General features: G+C 37.4%; 1 protein-coding gene across 1 annotated transcript in view; it reads right to left on the bottom strand.

The window, feature by feature from the left end:
• Positions 1-4624: 4624 nt before the first annotated feature.
• The window catches only part of AGPAT5 (1-acylglycerol-3-phosphate O-acyltransferase 5), a 71626-nt gene continuing 50694 nt past the window's right edge, over positions 4625-25556 (bottom strand). The window contains exons 6-8 of the mRNA XM_004472355.5: positions 14401-14562; positions 9139-9262; positions 4625-7055 (exon numbers count right to left, since the gene is read on the bottom strand). Of these exons, the coding sequence (XP_004472412.1) occupies positions 6830-7055; positions 9139-9262; positions 14401-14562 (512 nt within the window). The 3' untranslated portion in view covers positions 4625-6829. The remainder of the gene's footprint in view (positions 7056-9138; positions 9263-14400; positions 14563-25556) is intronic.

Raw genomic sequence — 25556 nt, 5'->3', positions numbered from 1 at the left:
AGACTAGTATTTTTATAGTACTGCACTGCTTTGAAGCTGAGTTGTTTAAGCCCTGCCCACAGTTTAAAGTTGACCTAGCAGTTGGAAATAAATACCAGGGAAAAAAGTGACATAATACAGAAAGCTAGGAAACAACCAAGCAACCAGGTTAAGAGTGGTAGCAGAAACAGCATGTTAACAAGGCAGGAATGACCTGACAAAGTCACTTGGAGGGATTATGTTAGATTTATTTCTGATCTAAAACCCTTTATTTCAAATTCTATAAACAGAGGGAGGGGAGGAGATACAGAGATGGAAAGAATAAAGATATTAGCCCAGAAGCAGAGGGGTTCAGTGCTTGGGATTGATTTTTTAAAACATACTTTTTCACTTCACAATGTTTAGTTTGTATTTGCCACATGCCAAATTAGATCAAAATACCAAAAACCTAAAAAAGAACGATTTTAGTTCTAGAATAAGGCAGAACCCACTCAAGGACATATATATGGGCAAAGTACTTGAGGGGACTTACAAAACAAAGACACAAATATAATGGAATTTTAGATGTTTATTAACCAATTTTAAACTGGACTTCCTAGGAGCAGCCTTTGTCATTACCATAGCACAGAATCACCAGAGTAGCAGTCAAAACAAGAGGGCTGGAGCATGACAGGCACTAATCCAGGTGCTTTACACAGGTTATTTCACTTCATCCTCACAACAACCCAATGAGGTAGGTACCATTATCATCACCTCCAGTTCATAGATAAGGAAACCAAGGCACAGAGATTAAAGAACTGACCGAGGCTGCTCAGTGGCAGGACAGGGACGCACACCCAGGCTGCCTGGCTCCAGGACGTCCGCGCCCCTACCTGCCCCTACTTCCCTGGCACACAAATGAGAGACTAGGATGAATGACAGGGAACCTTCCTTTAGTGACAGAGACCACAAAGCCCAAGTAAGAGACCCAGATTGTGAACTGGCAGTCTTGGACACCGCGCCCAGAAGGCAGGGCTCGCTCCTGCCAGGGGCCTCGAGCCCCGTGAGCCACGACGGCCAGGGCTTTACGCTGCCCGGACCCATATGGTGGCTGCCCACTTACAGACAGGCAGACAAGGGACTGTGTTGGAAAGTCGCTGTCCACACAGACGCCCTGAGCATGTTTAGAGCCTCTGCCGAAACCTGAGGGAGGAGCGCAGGTGGCCGCATCCAGCCTGAGGCCAGTGGAGGTTCTTCCCACCCCTCGAGTTTGCTTTACACCCTGAGGAGGAACTATGAGAACAATGGTGTCAGTTCAGCCCCTAGCACAGCACTTAAGACTAAGGAGGCATTTAGTTAGCGTCTGCTAAATTAATGCACCATTCTGGCTGCAGATTTGGAGCCCTGTGGAAACAATAACAAGTTACATCCCCCAAAATCTTTGAAAGTGACAATAACTGCATCTCTAGCAAATTTTGCTTCTCCCAGGTTGAACTTAAAACCACCACAGTTCTATACTGAACTTTATTTAGAGTAAACTCAAATCAACCCAACCGAGACAATACACCGCCAAAGGTATTTGGTGGGTGTCCTTCATGACTACGTGACACAAGTGCCCATCTCCTCCTGGCACTGGTCAACAAAGCCTTAACACAGAAATTCTCCTTTAGCTCCAATTTTCTTCAGTTGATAATAAATTTGAAAATGCTTTTTAAGAATTCATACATATCCATTTAACTACCTTCTACATTATGTCCTGTCCTCATTTTTATTTCCATTCTACAGGCAAGAAATGATCCCCTGTAGTAGGTAATGGTGTTTTCCATTCTAGCCAGGAAAAACCACTGGGATGAGAGTAGTGGTGGGAAAAACACAATTTTTCCCTGCAATAATCTGAGAACACCCTATAAAAGACAGGTGAAGGTGAAAGAAAAGAATGAAAGTAGCATGGACAAATGAAAATTGGTTAAAACTGTTCCTATGAAGAATTTGACCTGTGACCCAAGCACAAGCTAAATATGGTCCTGAATTGGTAGGAAATATTTTTTAAAAATTCTTAAAAAGTACATTAGATTACAAAATGAATCAGAAAATAATGGTCACTTATAATTCACATATTTCAGACAAATTATTTAGAATTATAATACCAACATTTGTGTTGAAATTTATATAAGAATGCATTTTTAACAGCTAATACCTGACTTGATTCTCACTAAAGTCTACGAGGTATTCTCCCTATTTTATTAAAGACAACTGAAGGACCAACAGGGAAGGTAATTTGCCTTAGTTATATGGCAACACAGCACAGACTAGATTGTTTTTTCACTTTGGGATAATTTCAAACATTAATTTACTACCTGCCACTAAAAGGAAGGACCTTGAATCTTCAATTACCACATCCTTGATACATGACCTAAGTGATGAGACACTGTGTTACCAAAATGAGTGGACAGGCACTTCCTCAGCCATGAGGATCAAAATAGAGCCGGTTTGGAAAGACCATGAGATTTTCCTATAAAAGATGGAAAATCTTTCCTTTTCTAATCTCTATACTGTTTGATGTAGATTTAAATCAAAATCTGTAATTTTTAAGAAACTATGACTAGAGTTATGACCATCTATTTTTAAAGGCACTTAGTTTAAAATATTTCATTATATCTTTTGTTTCTTTTCAAATAGAAATGAAAGCACATTTCCCTTCCAGAAGTATCAGTTGTGTGACTTTGTGCATTTTACTCACTCTCTGAGCCTCAATTTCCTCATCTGTAAAGCCGGGAGGAGCAGAGGATGTATCACAAGATTTATTTAGCCCCTGCTGTTGCGTGCACTGGTGCTCTACCTATACTAACGTGTTTAGTCGTCAACAACCCTTCGAGCTCAACATGGATTATCATCTCTATTTCACAGATGAGAAAACTGGGCCATGGAAAGCTTAAATAACTTGCCCAATGACAAACAGCTAGCAAATGGTAGAACCAAGATTCAAAACCTGGCAGTCATTATTCTCAAGATAATCCCGCATGGGTTTATTACGAGCATTGAATGAGATAATGCCCATGAGCCTACTTTAGCACGGTGCCTGGCATATAGTAAACAGTAAGTCTTAGGTGGTATCCAAACAAAATGAATTTTTAAAATAATATGAATATTTTGTAGCTATATTTGGAAATATCACATATATATGGTTTTATCACAATATACACAAAATAACTATCACCAAATAGATCTTTCTCTAACTTTTGGGATTCATATGCTCCGTTTTTCCTTTTAAGCTGAATTAATGAAGCACCAATAAACCCAAGAATATGTTAGAATTTATTCTGAAAATATTATAAGGGAAGAGCTGTTAGCCAAATATTCTCAACTTCTGGACAGAGAAAGAACATCAGTAGCATCTTCATTTTTTTTTAGACATGAAGATTTATAAAAATGGTCGTACATGTCTTACATTTCACATATAAAATCCATAATTCAGATGGAGTAACTGACCTGTATCATCACCATCAAAAGACACTTATTAAAAGTCTACACCTCACAGGTCAGAGTTTCTTCAATATATTAAAAGCAGTTACTTTCAGTTTGGCTTGGGTTTCTGAGAAGAACTCATTTTCCTGCCCAGTATAATATAATAACCAGATATTTGTCCCTTTGACCACAAGGACAACTAAAAAATGACTCCCCAAATGCTCAGTGATGGATTCACTTTATCAGACACACATTGGAAAAGATGTCAAGTGAAAATGTGAGGAATACCTGAATAAAAAGTAAAAACCTAGCTAATTACATGGTTATTTCACCCATACAATGAATGTTTGACCAAAGTACTGATTTACATTCTAATGCCTGGGTTAGTTTGTAGATGATGCCAATTAAACTAAACTGTAATATAATATTCCAAATTAGCCCATTTTTAATCTAAAAGTATGTGGTATTCATAATAAAAACTGGCCCAACCCTCAAAAATACTACTAATAAGCAAAGATATAATTTACTACAAAGTGATAGCTGGGATATATTAATACTGCCAAGCAAATAATTTTCCCAATCTAATAATTCAAGAACTATTACTACGGTTAAATTTTTACTATATACTTGTACACACAAATACTTCGATAGACATTTCTTCATCGTCTCAAATGTGAAAATATGGATATATATCTAGCAGTTACTTTGTGTCTATACTTGATGGTCAATCTATTTAGGTCATTGATTAACAAAGAACTATTCAGAAAATGTAATTATAAACTACACAACATTACAAAGGAATATTTAATTTGGATATAAAGGAAAATTGGTACCATTCTACACGAAAAAATCACATGAAAATGAAATTTATGAAAGAAAGTGCTAGTATGTATAATGTAAGGATTAATCAGACTGACACTTCAACTCACAAAATGGCCAGTTTTGGGTATCTGATATTTGATTACAGCTATCCTAATGATTATAAAATTGCCAACCAATTAAGACGTGCCATGCATCTCTTAAATTATATAGATGACTTTATATAACCAAATATACTACTTCAAAATTATTTTAATGTATTTAAAAAACTTGCTCAATACCTAACGAAAAATATTATGGTCTTGTAAATTTAGAAGGCAGGGCCAGCCATGGAACTTGAGAATTTCTGGTTCGCAAAATGTTAAACAGCACAGACATTAGAGACAGTGAAAGATTTTATTTTTTTAAACTTTCATCCAAACACACCCTTTTTCTAAAAAAGACATGAAAGCACACACATCGATGGCATTGTGATAAAGAAAAGCTAAGTAATAACTAAGCTGTAAATAAAACACTAATACAAACAAAAGCTTAAATGACATGTGGAAAAGAATTATAGACAGGCTCAGGGCTCTGACCTTTAGAAAACAATAATTCAAGACAAAATGAATGCAGGTTAATGAAAAGTTTCTAGCTTCCCAAAGATCTCGATACAATTTTTTTTTAAACAAACATATGTGTATGGACCCTGTGTGAAAAGAGCATCAGGAGAGTCAGAAGGAACGCCAGGCCAAGGTGCTCTGAATGCAGCTCACTCTGCCGTCGAAAAATCACTTAGGACCCTCAGTTGCAAGGACACGGCTTCTTAAAACTTAAGCGAGAGCATACTCATGAACATACTCATGATCAAATAAGTAACAAAATTTACATTCACTTTGATCTAGTTAGAAATAGATTCTAATTTTAGGACTGTTAAAAAATTATATTTAACAAAGATATGGTATTTATCTTAATTTCACTTTACAGTAAGAGGAAGTTACAATTTGGCATGAGAGCACTTTTCAGAAGCTTTACTTATATCCCCATTCATAACAAAACCAACTGTCACCTGTGGAGATGTGTGTATACTATACATAAGAATATGTACATAATAATTCATACCCACAGCTCTTCAAAGCTGCTGCTTGAAATAGTTACTCTGGTTTTGGAGAAGCAGTATAACACAGACAAAACTTCCCTTCATTATTTTTTTCACTTTATCATGATTCAATTGGTGTATTTAATCTGTGTTACTAATATAACAATTGTGAGCAGTAAGCAGAAATGCTATCTTAAAGTTTAAATTATAAAATAAGCTCAGATCACACATTTTAAAAATAAAAAATAAAAAAAATTTTAAAAGCTCTTCTTCCATGGGATACATCATTCTATGACTAAAAATTGTGTATTCTGGTGCTTGAACATAGCTCTTGTTTTGAGGTGATGCATGGTAATCATGTAGTCCCAGTGAACTGTATCTGTATTTCACTGACTTGAAGATGTGAATTTCTTGACATGGAACACAAAATGCCTTTGCAGTAGCTGGTGAAACTTTAAGATCTTAAAGAGTTCAACTTTAGACAAATACTGGTTAGCGATGCATTGCTTCACTGCAAGTCTACTGTGCAAGCCACTGAGCAGCACCACTTAATTTAATCCAAAGGAAAGGAACTACAGCATTGCAGAAATCTACCATGATAACTGAAATGATATTTTTGGATTAAATATTTTGCTAAATCGGAATAATAGACAAAAGGCACATGCTAATCTAGTTGGTATGTTTTGAAAGGCTCCTGGTACCTCAAATGTCTCTGGACTCAGTGTCCAATAGAGTTCACACTGATTATTTAGAGAGAGATATATATACATAACCTAAAACAACAGGAACCCTTAATGTTAAGTACTTATGGCACAGATGTTGCAAAGCACTAAGAACATAGCGAAAATCTTCAAAATGCTGGGCAATTTAAAATTCTGCAATAATGAATTAGAGTCACAATTTTAACTTAAATGTAATTCTCATTTTATACTTTTTTTGTGTAGAGTAGAGGGTGTGCAAATTAAGCTGTTTTAATAAATTAGAAATGTTCATTATTCTGCAAATATAAAATGAAATCAGCTAATAACACAATATAGTAAAAACATGCTCTAAATATAGAGTTTCCTTCACATGAACACTGCTTACCACCCCTTTCCTCAAACAGCTTGATACTTAAATACAATTTCTTTGATTGACTTGGAGAAACTAAGCAAAAAGCAGAATATTACATAGTTGCAAGATACTAAATGCTTATTGATAAGAGTTTGGGACCAGTCAAGTTGCAAAAAATATTGAAAATAACAAACACAGTGAAATATACTGCAAAGTATAGCATAAACTCCATTTAGTTTTTACCTTTCCAGCAATTTCAGTTATAAAACTTGTAAGACCATATGCTTGTCCAAGACCCACTGCATACAGGCCTTAGTCACAAATTCTATTTTATCCAAAGTTCAATCAACAAGGCTTTTATTTACACTTATTAAATTCAGGAACAATCTGAAGTAACGTGCAGTCACCAAAAACAGACAATGTAGCACTTCCCAGTGACTGGAGACCGCTCCTTGTTCAAGCTTTAATGCTAACCCATAAGCAGCCAATGACGGTTCCATAGATCCACGTTTTCACATAGAGTTTCCTTCCAGCCTCTGTCATAAGCATGCTAGCAGTCAAACCACTTAAGAGCAACAATGATGGTAAAGTCTTCTTGAGACTTAGTTTGGAATTAACACTTTTCCCAGGAAATTTGTTTCTTCTTTCTGGATCCAGTGAATCATAGAATTCTATAAGCAACCTATGGCCAAAATAAAAAATAAAATTTAAAGTTTCAGTTTTAGCCATTTCAATATTTCAATTCAACAGGTATCTAACGGGTGCCTATCATGTGCCAGGAAAATCATAGGTCGTTCAAAAATAAGGATGTTATAATAAGGAAACATCCAGAGACTTGGTTTAAGAGGAGTCTAGATCTTTAAAACATCTTTCCTATGCTCTATAATTGGCAGACATGAATTGTGGTATATGTGATAATTAAAAACCAATGGTTTTGAGTCATTCTATGGGGAAGTTTTTGTTTTTAAACTTTAGGTCTATAAAACGTTGCAGTGATCTGACCCATCTTAGCTTCTCTGCCAGCTTCCCCAATCCTTACTCTTCCTTCCTACAGCCTCCATTCTGTTATTCTATTAGAAATCAAAGGCAAGATTAGCAATTTTTATATCAGGGTTTCCCCCCAAAGCCCTTATTCACATGGAATTGTAAAAGAAAAAATGGCATAGTTATCTTCTTTTCCCCTCTTATTAAGAAAGTGAAATTATACTAGCAGAAAATATTTAAAATAAAAATCTCAAATGCCAAAGTGTAGAAAGGGAGAGTCCTTCTGTTGCCTTAGAAATTACATTCCCTAGCAGTAACTACTGTTTTAAAATGTGCAGATTTATCCAAACTCATATATACACATGTAACAAAATAAATGTAATAGTGAGGTTTGGTCTTTTTCTGAGAACAGATTTTGATGTCAATACACATAGATATGACTTTTTAAATTTCTCCCATGACCAAATTGCCCTAAAATGGCTGGGTTAATTAACTATGCCATATACAATTGAGTCAATGAAATAAAATAAATTTAAAATAAAGTTTATTTCATTTTCATCTATTAGACTTTCAATAGTTTTCACTTGTTAATCTGGAAGGATTAATAAATACTTCACTATGATAAAACAAGGAAAGGAAAAACGATGGCAGTCTCCTCAGAGGAACCATATTAGGAGAATAAAACACCTAGCTATATTTTCTGAATATAAATATAACTTTGGAATTATTAAGTCTTTCCAAATCCTGTAATTTTCAATGTGGACTTAGTAAATAATGCATCCTGTAACTAACAGATCCATTTTTTCAAAAAGAGGATAAAATTTTAGATGTTTCAAACATGTCTTTCAAAAAATAGAATATACACCAGAAAGGATAAACCTTTCAGAGATAGCAAAACAAAAGGTAAATGAATGGTACATCCTCAAATTTTCACATCCAAAAAAACATTTTCAGGTAATAAAATTCAATTTCTAAATATCATTTCTAGACCTTAGACCCACTTTTATTTTCCTAAAAAAAATTCTAAAATTTCTAATTTTACTTGAATTAAATCAGTGAGATATTAATATACTCTACTGATGTCGTCTTCTGCTTCAAGGTTCTCTCCTTACTAAGTGGCATGTCATTCTCAGTTGACCCCTTACTATGTCCCTCGCTTAGGAGGCATCTGAACATGCTCATAATTTTCTTACAAGTAACTGTCAGCAAGGGTCAACATTGTTGTTTGCTCCCAAGTGATATTATTAGCTTGGCAAACTTAAGGCCAATTCCAGAGACTCTTTAGGCCCAAAAACACTAACAGAAAAGAGTCATTTTGGCAGTAAAAATGTCAATTGCCCCCTTCTCTTCCAACAAATACACCTGCATCATCCAAACACACATAAGACAGCCCTTTATTCCCAGACTCTTGCCGTGCCGCTCGTAGCAGCAGGAGCCGGGCTCCACCCACAGCCCACTCCCTCCGCCCTGGGAAGCCATTTGGGGGCTTTTTTTTTTTTTTGCTTTTTCCAATCGTAACATAACAGAATCGTAACATAACCTAGGCTAGGAAATACTATAAAAGAAAATACAATAAGTAAGCCTACCATAACAAGACCTTTTACAGTGACTTGCAAAAGTAAAATTTTAAACATGGGCAGATTATATATGGGATAAGATTTGACCTGAGTTTATGAAGAGCATTACTAAGATAATACAAATGCTTAAACTAGTTTCAAACTCTTTACTACAGTGAAATTCAGCTGCACAAAAGCTTTTGAAGTGCCAGAACTGTTACTCACTTATCTTTTATTTCAAAACGTTCATGAAGCCATCTTCTCATATATGCTTGTTCTTCTGGTACATCTTTTTTGTCTATACGATCAATGTGAATATGAATTTTTGGACATTCTTTGCAGAGAAATTCTAACAAAGAACAAAAATAATTCATTTTTTACTATTTTAGAACTAATGATTATATAATGGACTTAAAATAAAAATAAGGCAAAAAGGTAAAAGTTGATGAAAACTGTAGATTCTTTCCATAGTCAAAAAAATAAGTTAGGAAAAAAAAAATATTTCAAGCTGAAGTAGAAGAGCACTTTGTAATTTCCAAGTGTACCCAGTTCCAGAAGTCACTAACTTACATCAGTAGAAGAGCATGTTCCTCTCCTCAGGGGCCCTTCTGAGTCTACAGGCAGCACAGGAACAGGAAGGGGACTCCACCACCAGCACACGCACAGCCCTGTGAGCGCAGCCTACAGCCGTGGCACTGCCACCCCAGACTCTCCATGCAGCAGTCTCCACTCCCAGGCCCATCACTGTCAGAGCTACCGTCTCCACTCCCGGGCCCATCACTGTCAGTGCTACCGTCTCCACTCCCGGGCCCATCACCGTCACAGTGCTACCGTCTCCACTCCCGGGCCCATCACCGTCACAGTGCTACCGTCTCCACTCCCGGGCCCATCACCGTCACAGTGCTACCGTCTCCACTCCCGGGCCCATCATCACCGTCACAGTGTTACCGTCTCCACTCCCGGGCCCATCACTGTCAGTGTTACCGTCTCCACTCCCGGGCCCATCACCGTCACAGTGCTACCGTCTCCACTCCCGGGCCCATCACCGTCACAGTGCTACCGTCTCCACTCCCGGGCCCATCACCGTCACAGTGTTACCGTCTCCACTCCCGGGCCCATCACTGTCAGTGTTACCGTCTCCACTCCCGGGCCCATCACCGTCACAGTGTTACCGTCTCCACTCCCGGGCCCATCACCGTCACAGTGTTACCGTCTCCACTCTCGGGCCCATCACCGTCACAGTGTTACCGTCTCCATTCCCAGGCCCATCACTGTCACCCAGTGTTACTGCTGTGTTATCTACTAGACCGTGAGTCACCTGAGGGCAGACGGGCTTTACCATTTATCTCTGGATCTGGCAAAAAAACTGCGCACATTGAGGCACGTTTTCCTCAGTTCCTGAATTTGACACACAACGTTCTTGTCACTGACTGTGACACAGCTGTTACAAACTTAGGAGAGCTATTTCCTCTCCTCTAGGACTTACCCATGGCTTTCTAGTCACTGGTACTCCTTTCTTTTCTGATCCTTCCCATTTTAAACATTATAGTCAATCAGTCATAATTTTTTGGCCTCAAATTACTTACCACACCCTATTCTTACTATAATATTTCTCATATATAAAAACACAAATCCCCAGCACTAATTTTCTATTTTCACTTGATTATCTATACTTCTACTCAACATTTCCATAATTAAGTGGTCATTCAGTTGACAATATATTTTATCCTTGTTATCTAAAGCACTGATGCAAACTGTAGAGTGTAAGGAAAACACAACAGACTGCATTTCAAATACTAGAAATGAAGGGCTTATAACGTGCCAGCAATGCCTCTAACAAGACACAAGCTTGAGCGGTAACAACATGCATTTGCAACATGAGAAAGGGACTCTGAAAATCACATGGGTGCTTAGGTTTTTCTTTCCCTAAAACTTACATGGTACTTTGGTGCTTGTAATATACTTTTGTGTAAATTGTATCACTGACCTTCGCAATTCTACATAGGCAAGTACTATTACCATTATCTCTTTGAAATAATGAAGCCACAAACTAAGGCTCAGGTAGACAAGACCCAGCGTGTGCAGGTGGAGCGCAAGCAGCCACAGCCCTGCACTTACGCTCCCAAACAGACTTCTTACACAGGTGTCACCAGGTGACCCAGAAATGGCCAAGTGTTAAGTGACACTCAAAAGGTCCATAATTTTACAGGGAAAATGTCCCATCATTATATAGGGTAAAGTATTCTAAATAAGATATGTATTTTCTTCTAACTAGAACACCAAGGTATATTGATATGACAGGGTAATGATATGACAAAATAATACAAAGTCTTTCAAAGTATACCCACATGTCACAAGGCCTCTTTGGAGAAACTGAGTCACATTTGCTCTGTACCCTAGGAGGCCAGAAAGTTGGAGGCAGGAGAGAAAGGGAGCATTCTGCAAGGGGGTATAGAAAGCCTACATGCTGAATCTTGAGGCCTTCCACAACCTTCTTCTCATTTGGCTCCCATAAGACTGACCGCCAGAAATATAACCTGTACGTTACATTGGGGGGGGGGGGGGGAGGAGAGCTAAATACAATAGTAGAAAACTAGGGAGATAAATTCTTATACATTCTTATCACTGAATACTATTACTGAAGTGTATATACTGACATGTAAAGGTGTTCAAGACATACTATTAAGCAAAAAATCAGGTTATAAAGAAAGCAATACAGGGAAGTGGACTCGGTCCAGTGGTTAGGGCATCCATCTACCACATGGGAGGTCTGTGGTTCAAACCCCAGCCTCCTTGACCCATGTGGAGCTGGCTCATGCACAGTGCTGATGCATGCAAGGAGTACCCTGCCATGCAGGGGTGTCCCCCACGTAGGGGAGCCCCACGCGCAAGGAGTGCGCCCCGTAAGGAGAGCTGCCCAGCGCAAAAGAAAGTGCAGCCTGCCCAGGAATGGCGCTGCACACACTAGAGCTGACACAGCAAGATGACGCAACAAAAAGAAACACAGATTTCCATGCCACTGACAACAACAGAAGTGGGGGGGGGAGGGGGGGATGGGAGAGAGAGAAATAAATCTTTAAAAAAAAGGAAAAAAGAAAGCAATACACACATATAACCTCATTTTGTAGATAGATGAAGGCACATGCAAACTCCAACATCAAACATAAAAAAAGAGGATTCTGAGAACTGGGGTTGTACCTGAACAGATGAGCATGTGAAGTTTCTTCCTTCTTCTCTTGGGTTACCAGTAATTTTCCCCCAAATATACACTACTTTTATATATGGAAAATATTACTTAAAAATGCATAGACGAGCTTCATAATCTGCAGATTCCTATTTACGAATTTGCCTACTCATTAAAATTTATTTTTAACTCCAAATTCAAGACCAGAAGAGCTTTTACAGCCATGTGCAGACATGTGCAGAGAGGCAGGAAGTCTGAACCCTCCCACACACACACTCCCCGCTGACGGCGAGCACCACAACGCTCGGCTTCTTGCTTCTGCTCTCAGACTGCACATGGTGTGCTTTGCGCAGTACATGGAGGGCTACAGTTTTTGCATTTTTGTGCTTTTTGTTGGTGATTTTGCTGTTTAAAATGGCCCAGGCCTATGCTGAAATGTCTAGTGTTCACAAGTACAAGAAAGTTGTGATAAACCTCAGAAGCAAACAGATGTTAGATGAGCTTCCTTCGGGCTACTGGCAATGTTCTCAATGTTAATGAATAAGGAATATCTATTAATAAGGTGCCCTTAAACAGAAACACATAAAACAGGGTGATATAGTGATCGGTTGATAGAAATGTGATCAGAGGCTTGCAGGACCCTAACCTTGGATTTCCATTAGGGGCAGCTGTTGAGTATTCACAAATTCAGTTCACAGTGACTTTTTTAGGACATAACTATTGTGAATGAGATTGGCTGTACAAATGTCATTTGCTATGTACACAGATATGAAGGTAGAATAATGTCTCAGAAGCAGGAATACTAACCTAAAATGTAAACGCGTTTGTAAATTTGAGAAGACATTGCCAACAGACCTTCTACAGAAGCTGTACTATGTTGTGCTCCTAACAGCAAAGTATAGAAGTACCTATTACACTTTCATCTTACCCACAGAGACTATTATCAAGCTTTTGGATTTCTGTCAGTGTAATAGGCAAAGAATGGGCAACTCGCTGTACTTTTCCATTTGCATTTTTACTATTATAAATGAGGTTGACATTTTTTTTCTATTCATATCCTTTACACATTTTTCTTTTGAGTTACTGGTCATCTTAATTTGATAAGTTTTTCTTCTAAAACTTGTGTGAGCCTTATGTGATCACTACGGAATAATTATCTTACAACTATAACTGTACTCTGGAAAAATCCATGATACCTAAAGAACACACCCACTATAGTATTAGATAATTTAACAGAGCACTGTGTCATCTGCATCTGACAGCATGTGCGTAATGTTAGGCTAAATGATGCTATTTGGCTAACCTGATTGTTCTCTAGATGTCCTCTTTTTGAAATAACATTTAGAACATGAAATCTGTAATAGCGGATTACTGAAATAAAACATAAGATATAATTCTATTTTATACATTGAGAGAAATACTAAAGTGTTGATCAGGTATTCTTTCTCTAAATGCTTCAATAGCATTTGCTTCTGTGAATGTTACAACTGCTGCTAAGAATATTGTTCTATAAATTTCCAAGGCACATTAAATTCAGAGGAATGCTTTCAGAGAAGATGTAAATGTAAATGTGTTGGTGGGTCGTAATTTGAAAGAGACAAACTCGAAATAGCTGCCAGGGTAGAGTATCAAGTCAATTCAGCCTGGCCGGGTTCGATTTCTTGCTCGTAGATTGAGTGGACACTTTGAAAAGGCAATGCTATTGCTTCTTAAGGGCAATTCAAAGACTTGGACTCCATATACTTCCTTGCTTACCTCTCCCCAGGTCTAAATTTCTGCCTTTATGTTTTACAAAAATATTCTGTCCACTTAAAAATCTATTTTTTCCTGTTACATCTAATACATAGACACAGACAGTATCTCAAAGGTATTTAAAACTTAGCAAATATTTGAATAAAAAGCCATATAACCTTCTTTCTTGCCAATGACACTAAATTTCAAAAATATTTTATGAAAAATACATATTAAAGACAAGCACTGACCACTTTAGTAATGCCAGGGGAGTGTTCCCTCGGCTTACTTTCTCCTTTAACTTACGTAGGCTTCTTTAATTTATGTAGCTTTCCATTTTTGGAAAGAAGCTGGGCTAATGAAATTGGGTGAGGCCAGAAAACTATTATGGCAGCCAGTAACTACCAAACTTATCAAGACTAATGAAATTTCAACTGCTACTTATTACAGTAGCATCTTGAAAACTATCTCAAATAAAAGAAATGGAGTAGAGTAAGTACACCTGCCTATTTTTTAAAAAAACGTATTATACATTCATAAATAAAAGACTTAACTGAAAACATAAAACTTACCAGTCATGGACGGTGCTTCTTTTCGCTGTCCTTTACTATCCACAGTCCCTTCATAAGCCACTGTAACATCATAAATTGCATCTAAATAATTCTTCATGGAATCAAAAGCAACATGAGTTGCCTTTACTCTTGGTGTGAGCACATGTTTCAATACTGCAAGGCCTAGAAAAAGAAGGTGATTCAGTATAACCATAAATTTAGTAACAAAACACCTCTACAATAGAAGATAGTAAATTCAGTATTTGTTTAAATTTCCAAAAACAGACCAGAATGTATTAATGCCATAACCTTACATCTATAGGGTTTTATAGTTTAAAAATTATTCACATGCCTTTTTCTATTTAATGCAAAAATCATTTCGTATATACTTATTAAACAATTACATTACAAGCTCTTAGGTAGCCTGTTGAAGTCCCTTTAATGTAGTATACTCTGACAAGAGCAAAATGTAACTTCTGACATGTGACATGCCCATGGTTACTCAAGATGTTTTAGGAGTACAATTCATATTTTATGACTCTTATTCCATGATTCCTTTACATCTATTTCTATTCAATTAGACACATAGGGGAAAATCACCTAAGTGACCCTATAAGATTTGATGTGGTCTACATAATATGAAATATTGGCCTGATACTTTTAGAACAAACCAAATAATCTAGCTTCTTGGAACACTTTTTTTAAAAATTCAGATATAATCTATGTATACTAAAGTCACGATTTTAAAGTGTATAATTCACTGTGGTTTTTTTTTAGTGTATTCACAGAATGGTACAACCATCACTACCATCAAATTCTAGAACATGTTCATTATCCCCAAAAAAACATCCTGTACCTGTTAGCAGTCCCCCCATTCCTCCAGCCCCTGGGTATCACTGATCTACTGTCTGCTGGATTTGATTATTTTGGACATTTCATATAAACGGAACCATACAGTATGTGGCCTTCTGTGCCTGACTTTCAATCAGCATAATGGTTTTGCATTTCATCCATCATGTAGCATGTGTCAGTACCTCATTTCTTTTTGTGGTTAATTAATACTTTATTGTATGGCTATCCCACGTTTTATTTATCCATCCATTAGTTGTTAGGCATTCGATTTGCTTACAGTTTGGGGCTATTATGAATAATACTGCTATGAATATTCATGTACAAGTTTTGTGTGAACATATATTTTCAATTCTCTTTGATATAAATGATAAACTATTAAGAGTTCCTGAGAAACTATTTCAATTTATATACAAGAATCACATATTCATTAGTTTCCCTATTAGTGTTCATTTGTTTTCCTCCCCTTCTTATTTCCTACTATTTCCTTTTCCCTTGATCAGAATATTTACTGAGAAGTTAATAGTAAAGAGCAGCCCTCCAGAGAAATGACATGAAAACAGACTAGAAAAACTTGACTTGATTTTTCTACTGCTTCTCTCCTGGGAAAATTAGCTGCATAAGGAAGAGCAGCTATAGTACGATGGGATCTTCCTGCAGAAGAATTTTTAAAATGCAAGGTTGGTGTGGGAAAGAAAAGAGAGAAAAAGATTCCCACAACCACATATCTGACAACTCCCCAGGGCAAAGCAGTTTAATTTATTCACAAACTTTAACAAAAATCTGAACGGTACAGCAGGCTGGGAAATATCTGTAAATTAAATTATTAACATTTCCTTCTTTGCCATTAGAGCTCTTGGAGCTCATCTAGTTTTGTTTAGTCCACAGTTTTACAAAATCACCCTGTGGTAGTCAGAAAGAACAAGTAATTATTAGAATCTAAGTTGTTAAGATGATAAGCAGGGAAGTACTATTTTGATGAAAAAAAAAATAGTATAGTTTGAAAAAAATCAGAGTTGTAACAAATGAATTAGAAATAACCATCACTATTACCAAAACAAAAGGAAAAAATGTTTTCACTGAGGAATGTACTAGGATCAGCTCTATTACTCTAAAAACATTCTCTATATCAAATTCTCTATCAAATCCACATCCTGCATACTCATGCTCCTTTTATATTCCAGCTCCTGTAAAGAAACAGCCAACAAGGAAAGGGAAAAACAAGGAGATTGTGGTGACACAGATGCCCAGGGAAGAAAACATTTCAAGGAGAAGGAAATGATCAAATAAGTTGAAAGACACTGAAAGGCCAAGAACTGAGCAGTATATCTGCCTGGCAAAATGGAGGTTACATGTTGCCTTGACTTGAAATTTTAGTGGATTGGTAGTGATAGAAGTCAAATTTTATCCTGTATGTATACATGTGTTGACACATGGTCTATTAATTTTTCAAGAATTAGAATAATATTTGATGAAAACATAATTTGATCCTTTCAGGTATTATAATTCTGGAAATTTGGGTCATTATTACAAAAGTCAATCTCAGAATAATCATATCGTAGCCAGGTACTTTTAATTAGCTGCTCTAGCGTAGGCCTACCATAATCAGACTGACTCTCCCTCCAGGGAACACTAGAAAGGCCCTGAGCACTAAACAGAGGAAAACGTAGCTAATTACGTTAATTCTTCCTATCCAATATCTAGCATCTATTCTAGTACCTACTTTGCCTGAATTTCTACTTCTGCTAAGGATAATCTTCTTTACCCTTTAATGAGTTTCTCTGTAAGAGCCATATATGGTGATGGATGTGTAGAATGGAAATTTTGCTATTGTATTTTAGAAACATTATAAACAAATGATAAACACATTAGACAAAAAAACTTATCTAAGAAATTTTTTATTTATATTCATAATTCAGTCTACAAAGTATTTCACATATATTATTTCCCTTGATCCCCACAAACTGCGTGAGGCTAAGAGACTCATTTATAGTCACAAAGTAGTAAGAGCTTATGATGCCCAGTCACTACAGTTTCTATTCATTGTTAACAAGTATGATAGTATCCTAAAACTATAAATGTATAGATTAGAAATGAGGCAACAGAAAAACTTAAAACAGCTACATTAACATGGTAGAATAAAACGCCTTAAAAGACATACAAAATGCTCTCATACTTGAAGAATATTTTTTAATCATTTAAAGCTTTAGACAAAGAGGACTTGAAAAGTAGAGAAGATGGGGGGATGCGGCACAGGAAGGGGAGGAAAGTAAAGAAATATGAGCAAAAGGTGAGGAAGTAGAAAGCTGGAAGGGCTGTTGAACAATACGGAGAACGCTAGTAAAATGTAATCACGAAGCCTACACTGGGGTCACGTGGCTGAGAGCTTTAACATTAACAGGCTGGTGCACTTACAGTGATCTGAGGAAATCCAAGGATTTTAGGCTAAAGGAAAGACCTAATCTATGTGCTAAGAAAAACATCTGCTTCAAAAACAGCTTAGGACATGAGGACATAGGCAGTGAGTTCTGAATTAGGCCTGAAGCAGTGCAAATTGAAAAGAGCAAACAAAGTTAAGTGAGGTTATAAAAACTGAACATACACTGAATCAGCACACCAAACGAATGTGGTAATGAAGGGACAGGAAAACCAGCTGGCCAGGCTTCGGCTCCCAGGACAGGGGTGGTGCCAGTGAGGAGGAGCTGTGTGTGCCTGCACGTGCCCACCACGCAGAGAGCAGGCCTGGGAGGCGGGAGCAGGAGCTCGACCTGGGCACGCTGCAGCCTAAGCAGCAGAACATCTTAGAAGCAGTTGGAAATTACAGTTTGTAAAGTTGCATGGGTCAGCCTGAGTCAGAGAGAGCTCAGTTCAGCCAAGAAACCTTGAGATGTGAGGGGGGAAATCTGTAAAAAAAGAGATCATCAAACAGAGAAAAGTAAAAGAATTGCTCGATACAACAATTCTGGCTCACCTGAGATTAGATGGCATAGATTGGCTGTACAGGTGATTAGCATAGATTTTTATAATCTTCTCAACTGCTGAAGAAGGGAGAAAACAAACAGGGCTACCTATGCCTGAGAAGTGACAAGGCAGAAATAAAGCATCAAAGGGACTGGAAATCACAGGACTGTGGCATGTAGATCGCTAGGCTGGGAGGCACATAAGAGCCATAAAAGGCCTTAAAAGCTGCAGAAGGGCCAAGGAAAAAGGGGTCATACGAGCCAGAACAGGTTCAGAGGAGGTAAGAGAAAGGAAGGTGTGTAGAAGCAGGTCTGGCTACGTAATTTGCAGGGGCTGGTGCAAAATAAAATTGTGGAACGCCTTGTTCAAACACCATTAAGAATTTTAAGACTGCGCAAGCATATCATTAAACCCAACGCAGGATTCTATAAAGAAAAGGATCTTCCCTAGAGCCGGGAAGGGACCACGGCCCTGGAAGCACCCTGACTGAGGTTCAGGGAGACAACTCTCAAAGCTGTGGCCTCCAGAGCTGGACGAGAATAAACTTCCCTTGTTTTGTAGATGTGTTACAGCGCCATAGAAAGAAACATACTCTCTTAAAAGAGTGTGTCTTTTTCATATAGACATACTGGGCCAACATTGAGCAATACTTTCTTCTCTAGTGTTTGCAATCCTGTCCTTCAAAATGTGGTTTCACACTGCTCATTTAAGTTGTATTCCTTTGATTACTAGAAAGAATAAACATTTGTTCATGTATGTGTGGCTATTTATAGCTCTTGAATTTCTTATTCATGTCCTTTGCTCATTTTTCTAGTTTATGTTCTTTTTCTTACTAATTTACAAGAGCTCTTTTTATACTAAGGATGTTAATGTTATATATTGTAAATATTATTAATTTGCCAGCTAAATTTGTTTATGACGTTTCAGACATAAAACTTTTTATTCATGTCTGCAAAGGAAATAAAAATCCTTTTATAACTTATTTCTTTGTTTTTTAATGCTCTGAAAGGATTCTCAAACCTATACAATAGCCAGTGCTATGCACAGTATGAAATGTTCAATTCTATAAATTCTAGTGTTTTAAAACTACAAAGATATTATTACTCAATAACATGAAATTCTAGTATTTAGTTTTCCATTACACATACATCACTAAGTTGCTGTTTTCTATTAACAGGCTTCAAAGAACTTAAGTATTTGCTCTTACTAGCAACTACGGTAAAAAGCACTATGGGGCTCACTTTATAGGTTCGGGAGGTGGTTAAGATACCTTAGGATCCTAATCCCTTAGTAATCTTCTGAAAGCAAAATATCTGAAATGATTCCATGGAAAATTAGTTTAAATGAAACACTTCATAAACTGAATAACTGAGAAAGGTTTAGATATAAAAGCACTACCTGAATACGAGACTTCAATATGGAGCTCCTCTTCCCATCTCCAACGTTCCTATAATAGTTAGGTAACTGCTATCTTTTTATCCATTTTCTTAATGGAACTTCAATATAAAATTAAAGTTTACCAATAAAAAGTAGATTCATATATTCTAGGTAAAACACTAAAATCTGACTCAACCTATTGGGTATATATTGCTTTTATTTAGACCAATAGCTCTCAAGACCTAGGATTATCAATAGTTTTGCCAGGAGTAGTCCCTCTACTGCACTTTTGAAGTTGTAATAAAGACTAAAAGCATATGAGGGCGAGCAGATGTGGCTCAAGCAATTGAGCGCACACCTGCATGGGAAGGTCCTGGGTTTGGTTCCCAGCACCTCCTGAAAACAAACAAAAAAACCGAAAACAAACAGCAAGCAAAGCAAATGAAAAAACCAACTGAGGGAAACCGATGTGGCTCAGTGGTTGAGCACCAGCTTCTCCAACACAAGGGCATGGGTTCACTCCCCAGTCCTAATACCTTAAAAAAAAAAAGTATATGACACACTAAGCTTTTTATAAACACTGTCACTGAATACTCACAAAAGCCTTATAAAGGAGGTATTATGATCCTTAAGCTTAAAAATGAGGAAATAGACTCAAAGAAATAAAGTAACTGATCTAAGGTTACATAACTAGTGTGTGCTTGGTAATACAGCCTGAAGCTACTGATAAAACCCACCTAAGACTGAATACTGGCACCACGACACTGATAAGAGCCATAAGGAAAAGCTGACAAACTGAAAAGAGAGGAACAGCTCCTCCCAGCTGATCCTGGCAACTCAAGAAAGGCATAACCTATATTGGTGAAGTAAAATCGACTCTCCAGCACCAGCTTCTTTCCCAGGACGGTACAGGGGAAAAGAGAAGAGCCATCACTGTTGAGTTCCACACAAAGCATGGAATTGTGAGCAAATAAATGGTTGCTACTGTTTGAAGCAACTAAGTTCCTGGATGGCTCCTTACATAGCGATATATAGCTAAAACAAGTAATAAGATCTAAAAGTATGGCAGTATTTGTGGGACTAGAAAAAAACTCTAAATTTTGCCAATTTATTGAATGATTAGATGGATAAAAGTTAAGATCTTAGGATGGCTCCCAGGTTTTGGATTGAATTATGGAGCTATTAAGATAGGAAATTTAAGAGTATGGGTGGAAGATAAATTCTATCCCCAACATAGTATGAGGTTTGCCTCTGGGCCAGTCAAATAAAGTTCTCTCCTGGGCACTTATAAATACAGATCTAGAGCTAGGCAGAGAGATATGAATGGGAGAAATACTTTTGTGTATTATCAACAGTCAAATAAACAGCAGGTGAAGAAGCCAAGAATTTAGAGGAATTCCACAATGAAAAACATGAGGTGAAAAGAGAAGAAGACCAGAGTTTTCAGACATTGGAAACAATATATAAAACATTATTTAAGAAAGACAGATGCAGATTAAGAAGAAATTACCAGAGAGTAAGGAGGAAATGGAAAATAGGAATACCAAAGTCAAGAGAATTACTGGTCAACCAAGATGGCAGCATAGGATGCTCAAGAGTTTCACTGCCCCACAGAATTCACTGGACAACTAGCAAAACTTGGTACTCATCTTTTTCAGAGATCTAGAAAACAGGGGTTGCAATACCAGGGGGAGAGTTCTAAATCAAGAAAGCACATCTTAAAAAATGGTAGGGGAATCACATGTGCACTTGTTTCCCCTCCCCCATGCTCTCCCCAGCAGTGTGGAGAAGGCCTGCACTATCATGTGGGTCCCTGATTCCATTCCAGAGGGAGCAGAGTAAGCCCGGTGTGCACACTGGAGGGACTGTAATTGGTGTCAATCTGACAGCAGCCTGAAAGGCTGACCAGGAAACTCATTGCTAGCTTGCCCTTCCATGCTGAAAAAAGCATGACTCAACTACATCCTATTCATAAAGACTCATCTAAAAGTCAAAGACACAAGTAAGTTGAAAGTGAAAAGATGGGAAAAATTACCATGAAAATAGTAACCACAGAAAGCTGGGGTATCTACACCAGTATCACATTAAATAGACTTGAGAAGCGGACTTTGGCCCAGTGGTTAGGGCGTCCGTCTACCACATGGGAGGTCCGCGGCTCAAACCCCGGGCCTCCTTGACCCGTGTGGAGCTGGCCCATGTGCAGTGCTGATGCGCGCAAGGAGTGCCCTGCCATGCAGGGGTGTCCCCGCATAGGGGAGCCCCACGCGCAAGGAGCGTGCCCTTTAAGGAGAGCCGCCCAGCGCGAAAGAAAGTGCAGCCTGCCCAGGAATGGCGCCGCACACACGGAGAGCTGACTCAGCAAGATGATGCAACAAAGAGACACAGATTCCCGTGCTGCTGACAACAACAGAAGTGGACAAAGAAGAACACGCAGCAGATAGACATAGAGAACAGACAACTGGGGAGGGGGGGGAGAGAAATCAAATAAATCTTTAAAAAAAAAAAAGATTGAATTAAATAGACTAAGTCAAAATTGTTAGGAGGGACAAAGAAGGTCAGTATTTACTTACTGATAAAGGAGTCAACTCAATAGGCAGGCATAATTATAAATGTATATAATGGCAGAGCCCTAACATTAATAAAATACTGACAATTTTGAAGGGAGGAATATACAATCCTTATATTAATAGTGGGAGACTTCACTATACCACTTTGAAAAATGGAAAGAACATCTAGTCAGATAAGTATGGAAATACAATACTCAAATGATACTATAAAACAACTAGATCTAACAGATGTATATAGAACACGTCAGTCAACAACAGCAGAATATATATTCTCTGCAGATGGGTTATTACAAAGGATAAATCATATATTTAATCAAAAAAGAAGTCTCAATAAATTTTCAAATGTTGAAATCATACATGTATCTCTTCTGAACACAGCAGAATAAAGCTAGAAACAAATAAATAGAGAGAACCAGAAACCAAAAATAGGTAGAAATTAAACAGCACATTCTTAAGAAATCAATGGGTGAAAGAAGAAATCAAAATGGAAATTAGAAAATATCTAGAGGCAAGTAAAAACAAAAGCACAACATATCAAAACTTATGAGATACAACAAAGAATAAAGTTCTCAAATCAGAGGCCTAACTTCACACCTGGAGGGACTAGAAAAAGAAGAGCAAAAACCTAAAGTGAGCAGAAAGCAGGAAATAACACTGCAGATATTATGAGATAAATGAAACAGAGAATAATGAAACAACAGAATCAATGAAATCAAGCATTCTTTGAAAAGATTAATAAAATCAACAAAGAAATAAAAAGGACACAAAGAAAATTCAGAAATGAAAGGGGGGATATTACTATGTCCCCTACAGAAAAATGTGAAAAGCACTGTAAGAGGAGACTATGGACAATTATATGCCAAGAAATGAACACAGATTTAATGGAGAAATTCTTAGAAGAATACAAACTGCCTACACCAAGTTAAGTAGAAATAGAAAGTTTCAAAGGACAAATAACAGGAGATTGAATAAGCAATCAAAAACCTCCCAACAAAGAAAAGTCCAGGACTATATGGTTTCACTGGTGAAATTACCAAACACTCAAAAAAATTAACACCAATCTTGCACAAATTCTTGCAAAAAAAGTGGAGAGTACAGAACACTTCCTAACTCATTCTGTAAGATCCCAATATCTTAACACCAAAGCCAAATAAAGATAAATCCTCAACAAAATATGAGTAAAATGAATCCAACAGCACATTAAAAGAATTATACACCATGATCAAGTGGAATTTATCCCAGGAATGCAAAGGTAGCTCAACATAAACACAATTAACATAAAACACCACATTATAGAACAAAGGGAAAAACACAACAAATGATTATCTCAATTAACACAGGAAAAGCATTTGAAAATCCACACTTTGATAAAAACACTCATAAAATTAGGAATAGAAGGAATTTTCCAACATTATAGAGGGCATATATGAAAAATGCACAGGGAAACGGACTTGGCTCAATGCATAGGGCATCCACCTACCACATGGGAGGTCCAAGGTTCAAACCCCGGGCCTCTTTGACCCGTGTGCAGCTGGCCCATGCGCAGTGCTGATGTCAAGGAGTGCTATGCCACACGGGGGTGTCCCCCACGTAGGGGAGCCCCATGCGCAAGGAGTGCGCCCATAAGGAGAGCCACCCAGTGCAAAAGAAAATGCAGCCTGCCCAAGAATGGTGCCGCACACAGGACAGCTGACACAACAAGATGATGCAAAAAAAGAAACACAGATTCCCAGTGCCGCTGATAAGGATAGAAGCAGTCACAGAAGAACAGTGAGTGGACCCAGAATAGACGACTGGGGTGAGGGAGGAAGGGGAGAGAAATAAATTAAAAAATAAATTTAAAAAAATTTTAAATCTTAAAAAAAAAATGCACAGCTAAAATTATACTCAATGGTGAAAGACTAAATGCTTTTCCCCTAAGGTCAGGAACAAAACAAGGAGCCCATTATCACCCTTATTAGTCATCATTGTACTGGAAGTTTCAACCAAAGCAGTTAGGTAAGAAAAAGAAATAAAAGACATTCAAATTTGAAAGGAAGAAGTAAAATGTTCCCTATTTGTAGATGGCATGATTGTATATAGAGAAAATTCTGGAAAATCCCCAACAAAGCGACCACAGCTAATAAACAAGTTCAGTAAAGTGGCAGGATACAAGAATAATACCCCAAATCGGTAGTGTTTCTATACACTAGTAACAATCTGAAGACAAAATCAAGGGAAAAAAATTCCATTTACAATAGCAACAAAAAGATCCAAATATATGGGGATAAATTTAGCCAAAGAAGTAAATGACATATACATGGAAAACTACAAAAAACAAATGCTGCACTGCTGAAAGATATCAATGAAAACATAAATAAATGGAAGGATATTCGACGTGCATGGATTGGAAGGTTAAATATTGTTAAAATGTCATTTCTACCAAAAAGTAATTTATAGATTCAATATCATTCCATCTAAAATTTCGACAGACTTCTTTGCAGAAAGAAAGAGGAAATCATCAAATTTACATGGAAGGGTATGGGGCCCTGTAGCAGTTTGACATGGTTTATGAATTCAAAAATAGACATTGGATTATGTTTTTAAACTGGTCTGTAGCTGGGTGTGATTAAATTATGATTAGGGCTTTGATTGGGCCACATCAGTAAGGTGTTGAGTTCCTGCTCCTTGGTGGATGGGAACTCACAGACAAAAGACAGATCCCCATGCCCCTGACAAAAATAGAAGCGGACAAAGACGACGAAGCAAATGGACACAGAGAACAGACAACCAGGGCGGGGGGTGGGGGGGAGAGAAATAAATAAATAAATCTTTAAAAAATAAAATAAAAGAACCAAAACTAGATGGCATGCTTCTATATAAGGAAAATTCTAGAAAATCCTAGAACAAGGAAATATCTTCAGGACCCTGTGTTAGAAAATAGTTTTCTAGACTTTACACCAAAAGCATTAGCAAGAGAAGTAAAAAATAGGTGGGACTTCAACAAAATTAAAGACATTTTGTGCATCAAAGGATTTCATCATGAAAGTAAAATGAAAACCTACAGAAAGGGAGAAAAATTTGGAAACCAAGTGTCTGATAAGGGTGTAATATCCAAAATATAAGGAAATTCTACAACTCAACGAAAAGACACATAAGCAAAAAAAAAGAATAGACATCTCTCCAACAAAGTTGCTCGACTGTCCAATATACACAAAAAATAATGCTCAACATCACTGGCCACTAGGGAAAGGCAAATCAAAACAACAAGGTATCTTTTCACAGTCATGGAATGGCTACTGCTTAAAAAAAAAAAAAAAAAGAACAGAGAATAACAAGTGTTGGAAAAGATGTAGAGAAACAGGAACATTTGTTCACTGTTAGCAGGAATGTAAAATGGTACAACCACTATGGAAAAGTTTGATTTTGGACAGTTCCTCAGAA

Source organism: Dasypus novemcinctus, chromosome 25, assembly GCF_030445035.2.
Source record: "Dasypus novemcinctus isolate mDasNov1 chromosome 25, mDasNov1.1.hap2, whole genome shotgun sequence".
Lineage (NCBI taxonomy): Eukaryota > Metazoa > Chordata > Mammalia > Cingulata > Dasypodidae > Dasypus > Dasypus novemcinctus.
The sequence above is the reverse complement of the archived record's forward strand: the minus strand, read 5'-3'. Positions and strand labels throughout refer to the sequence as shown.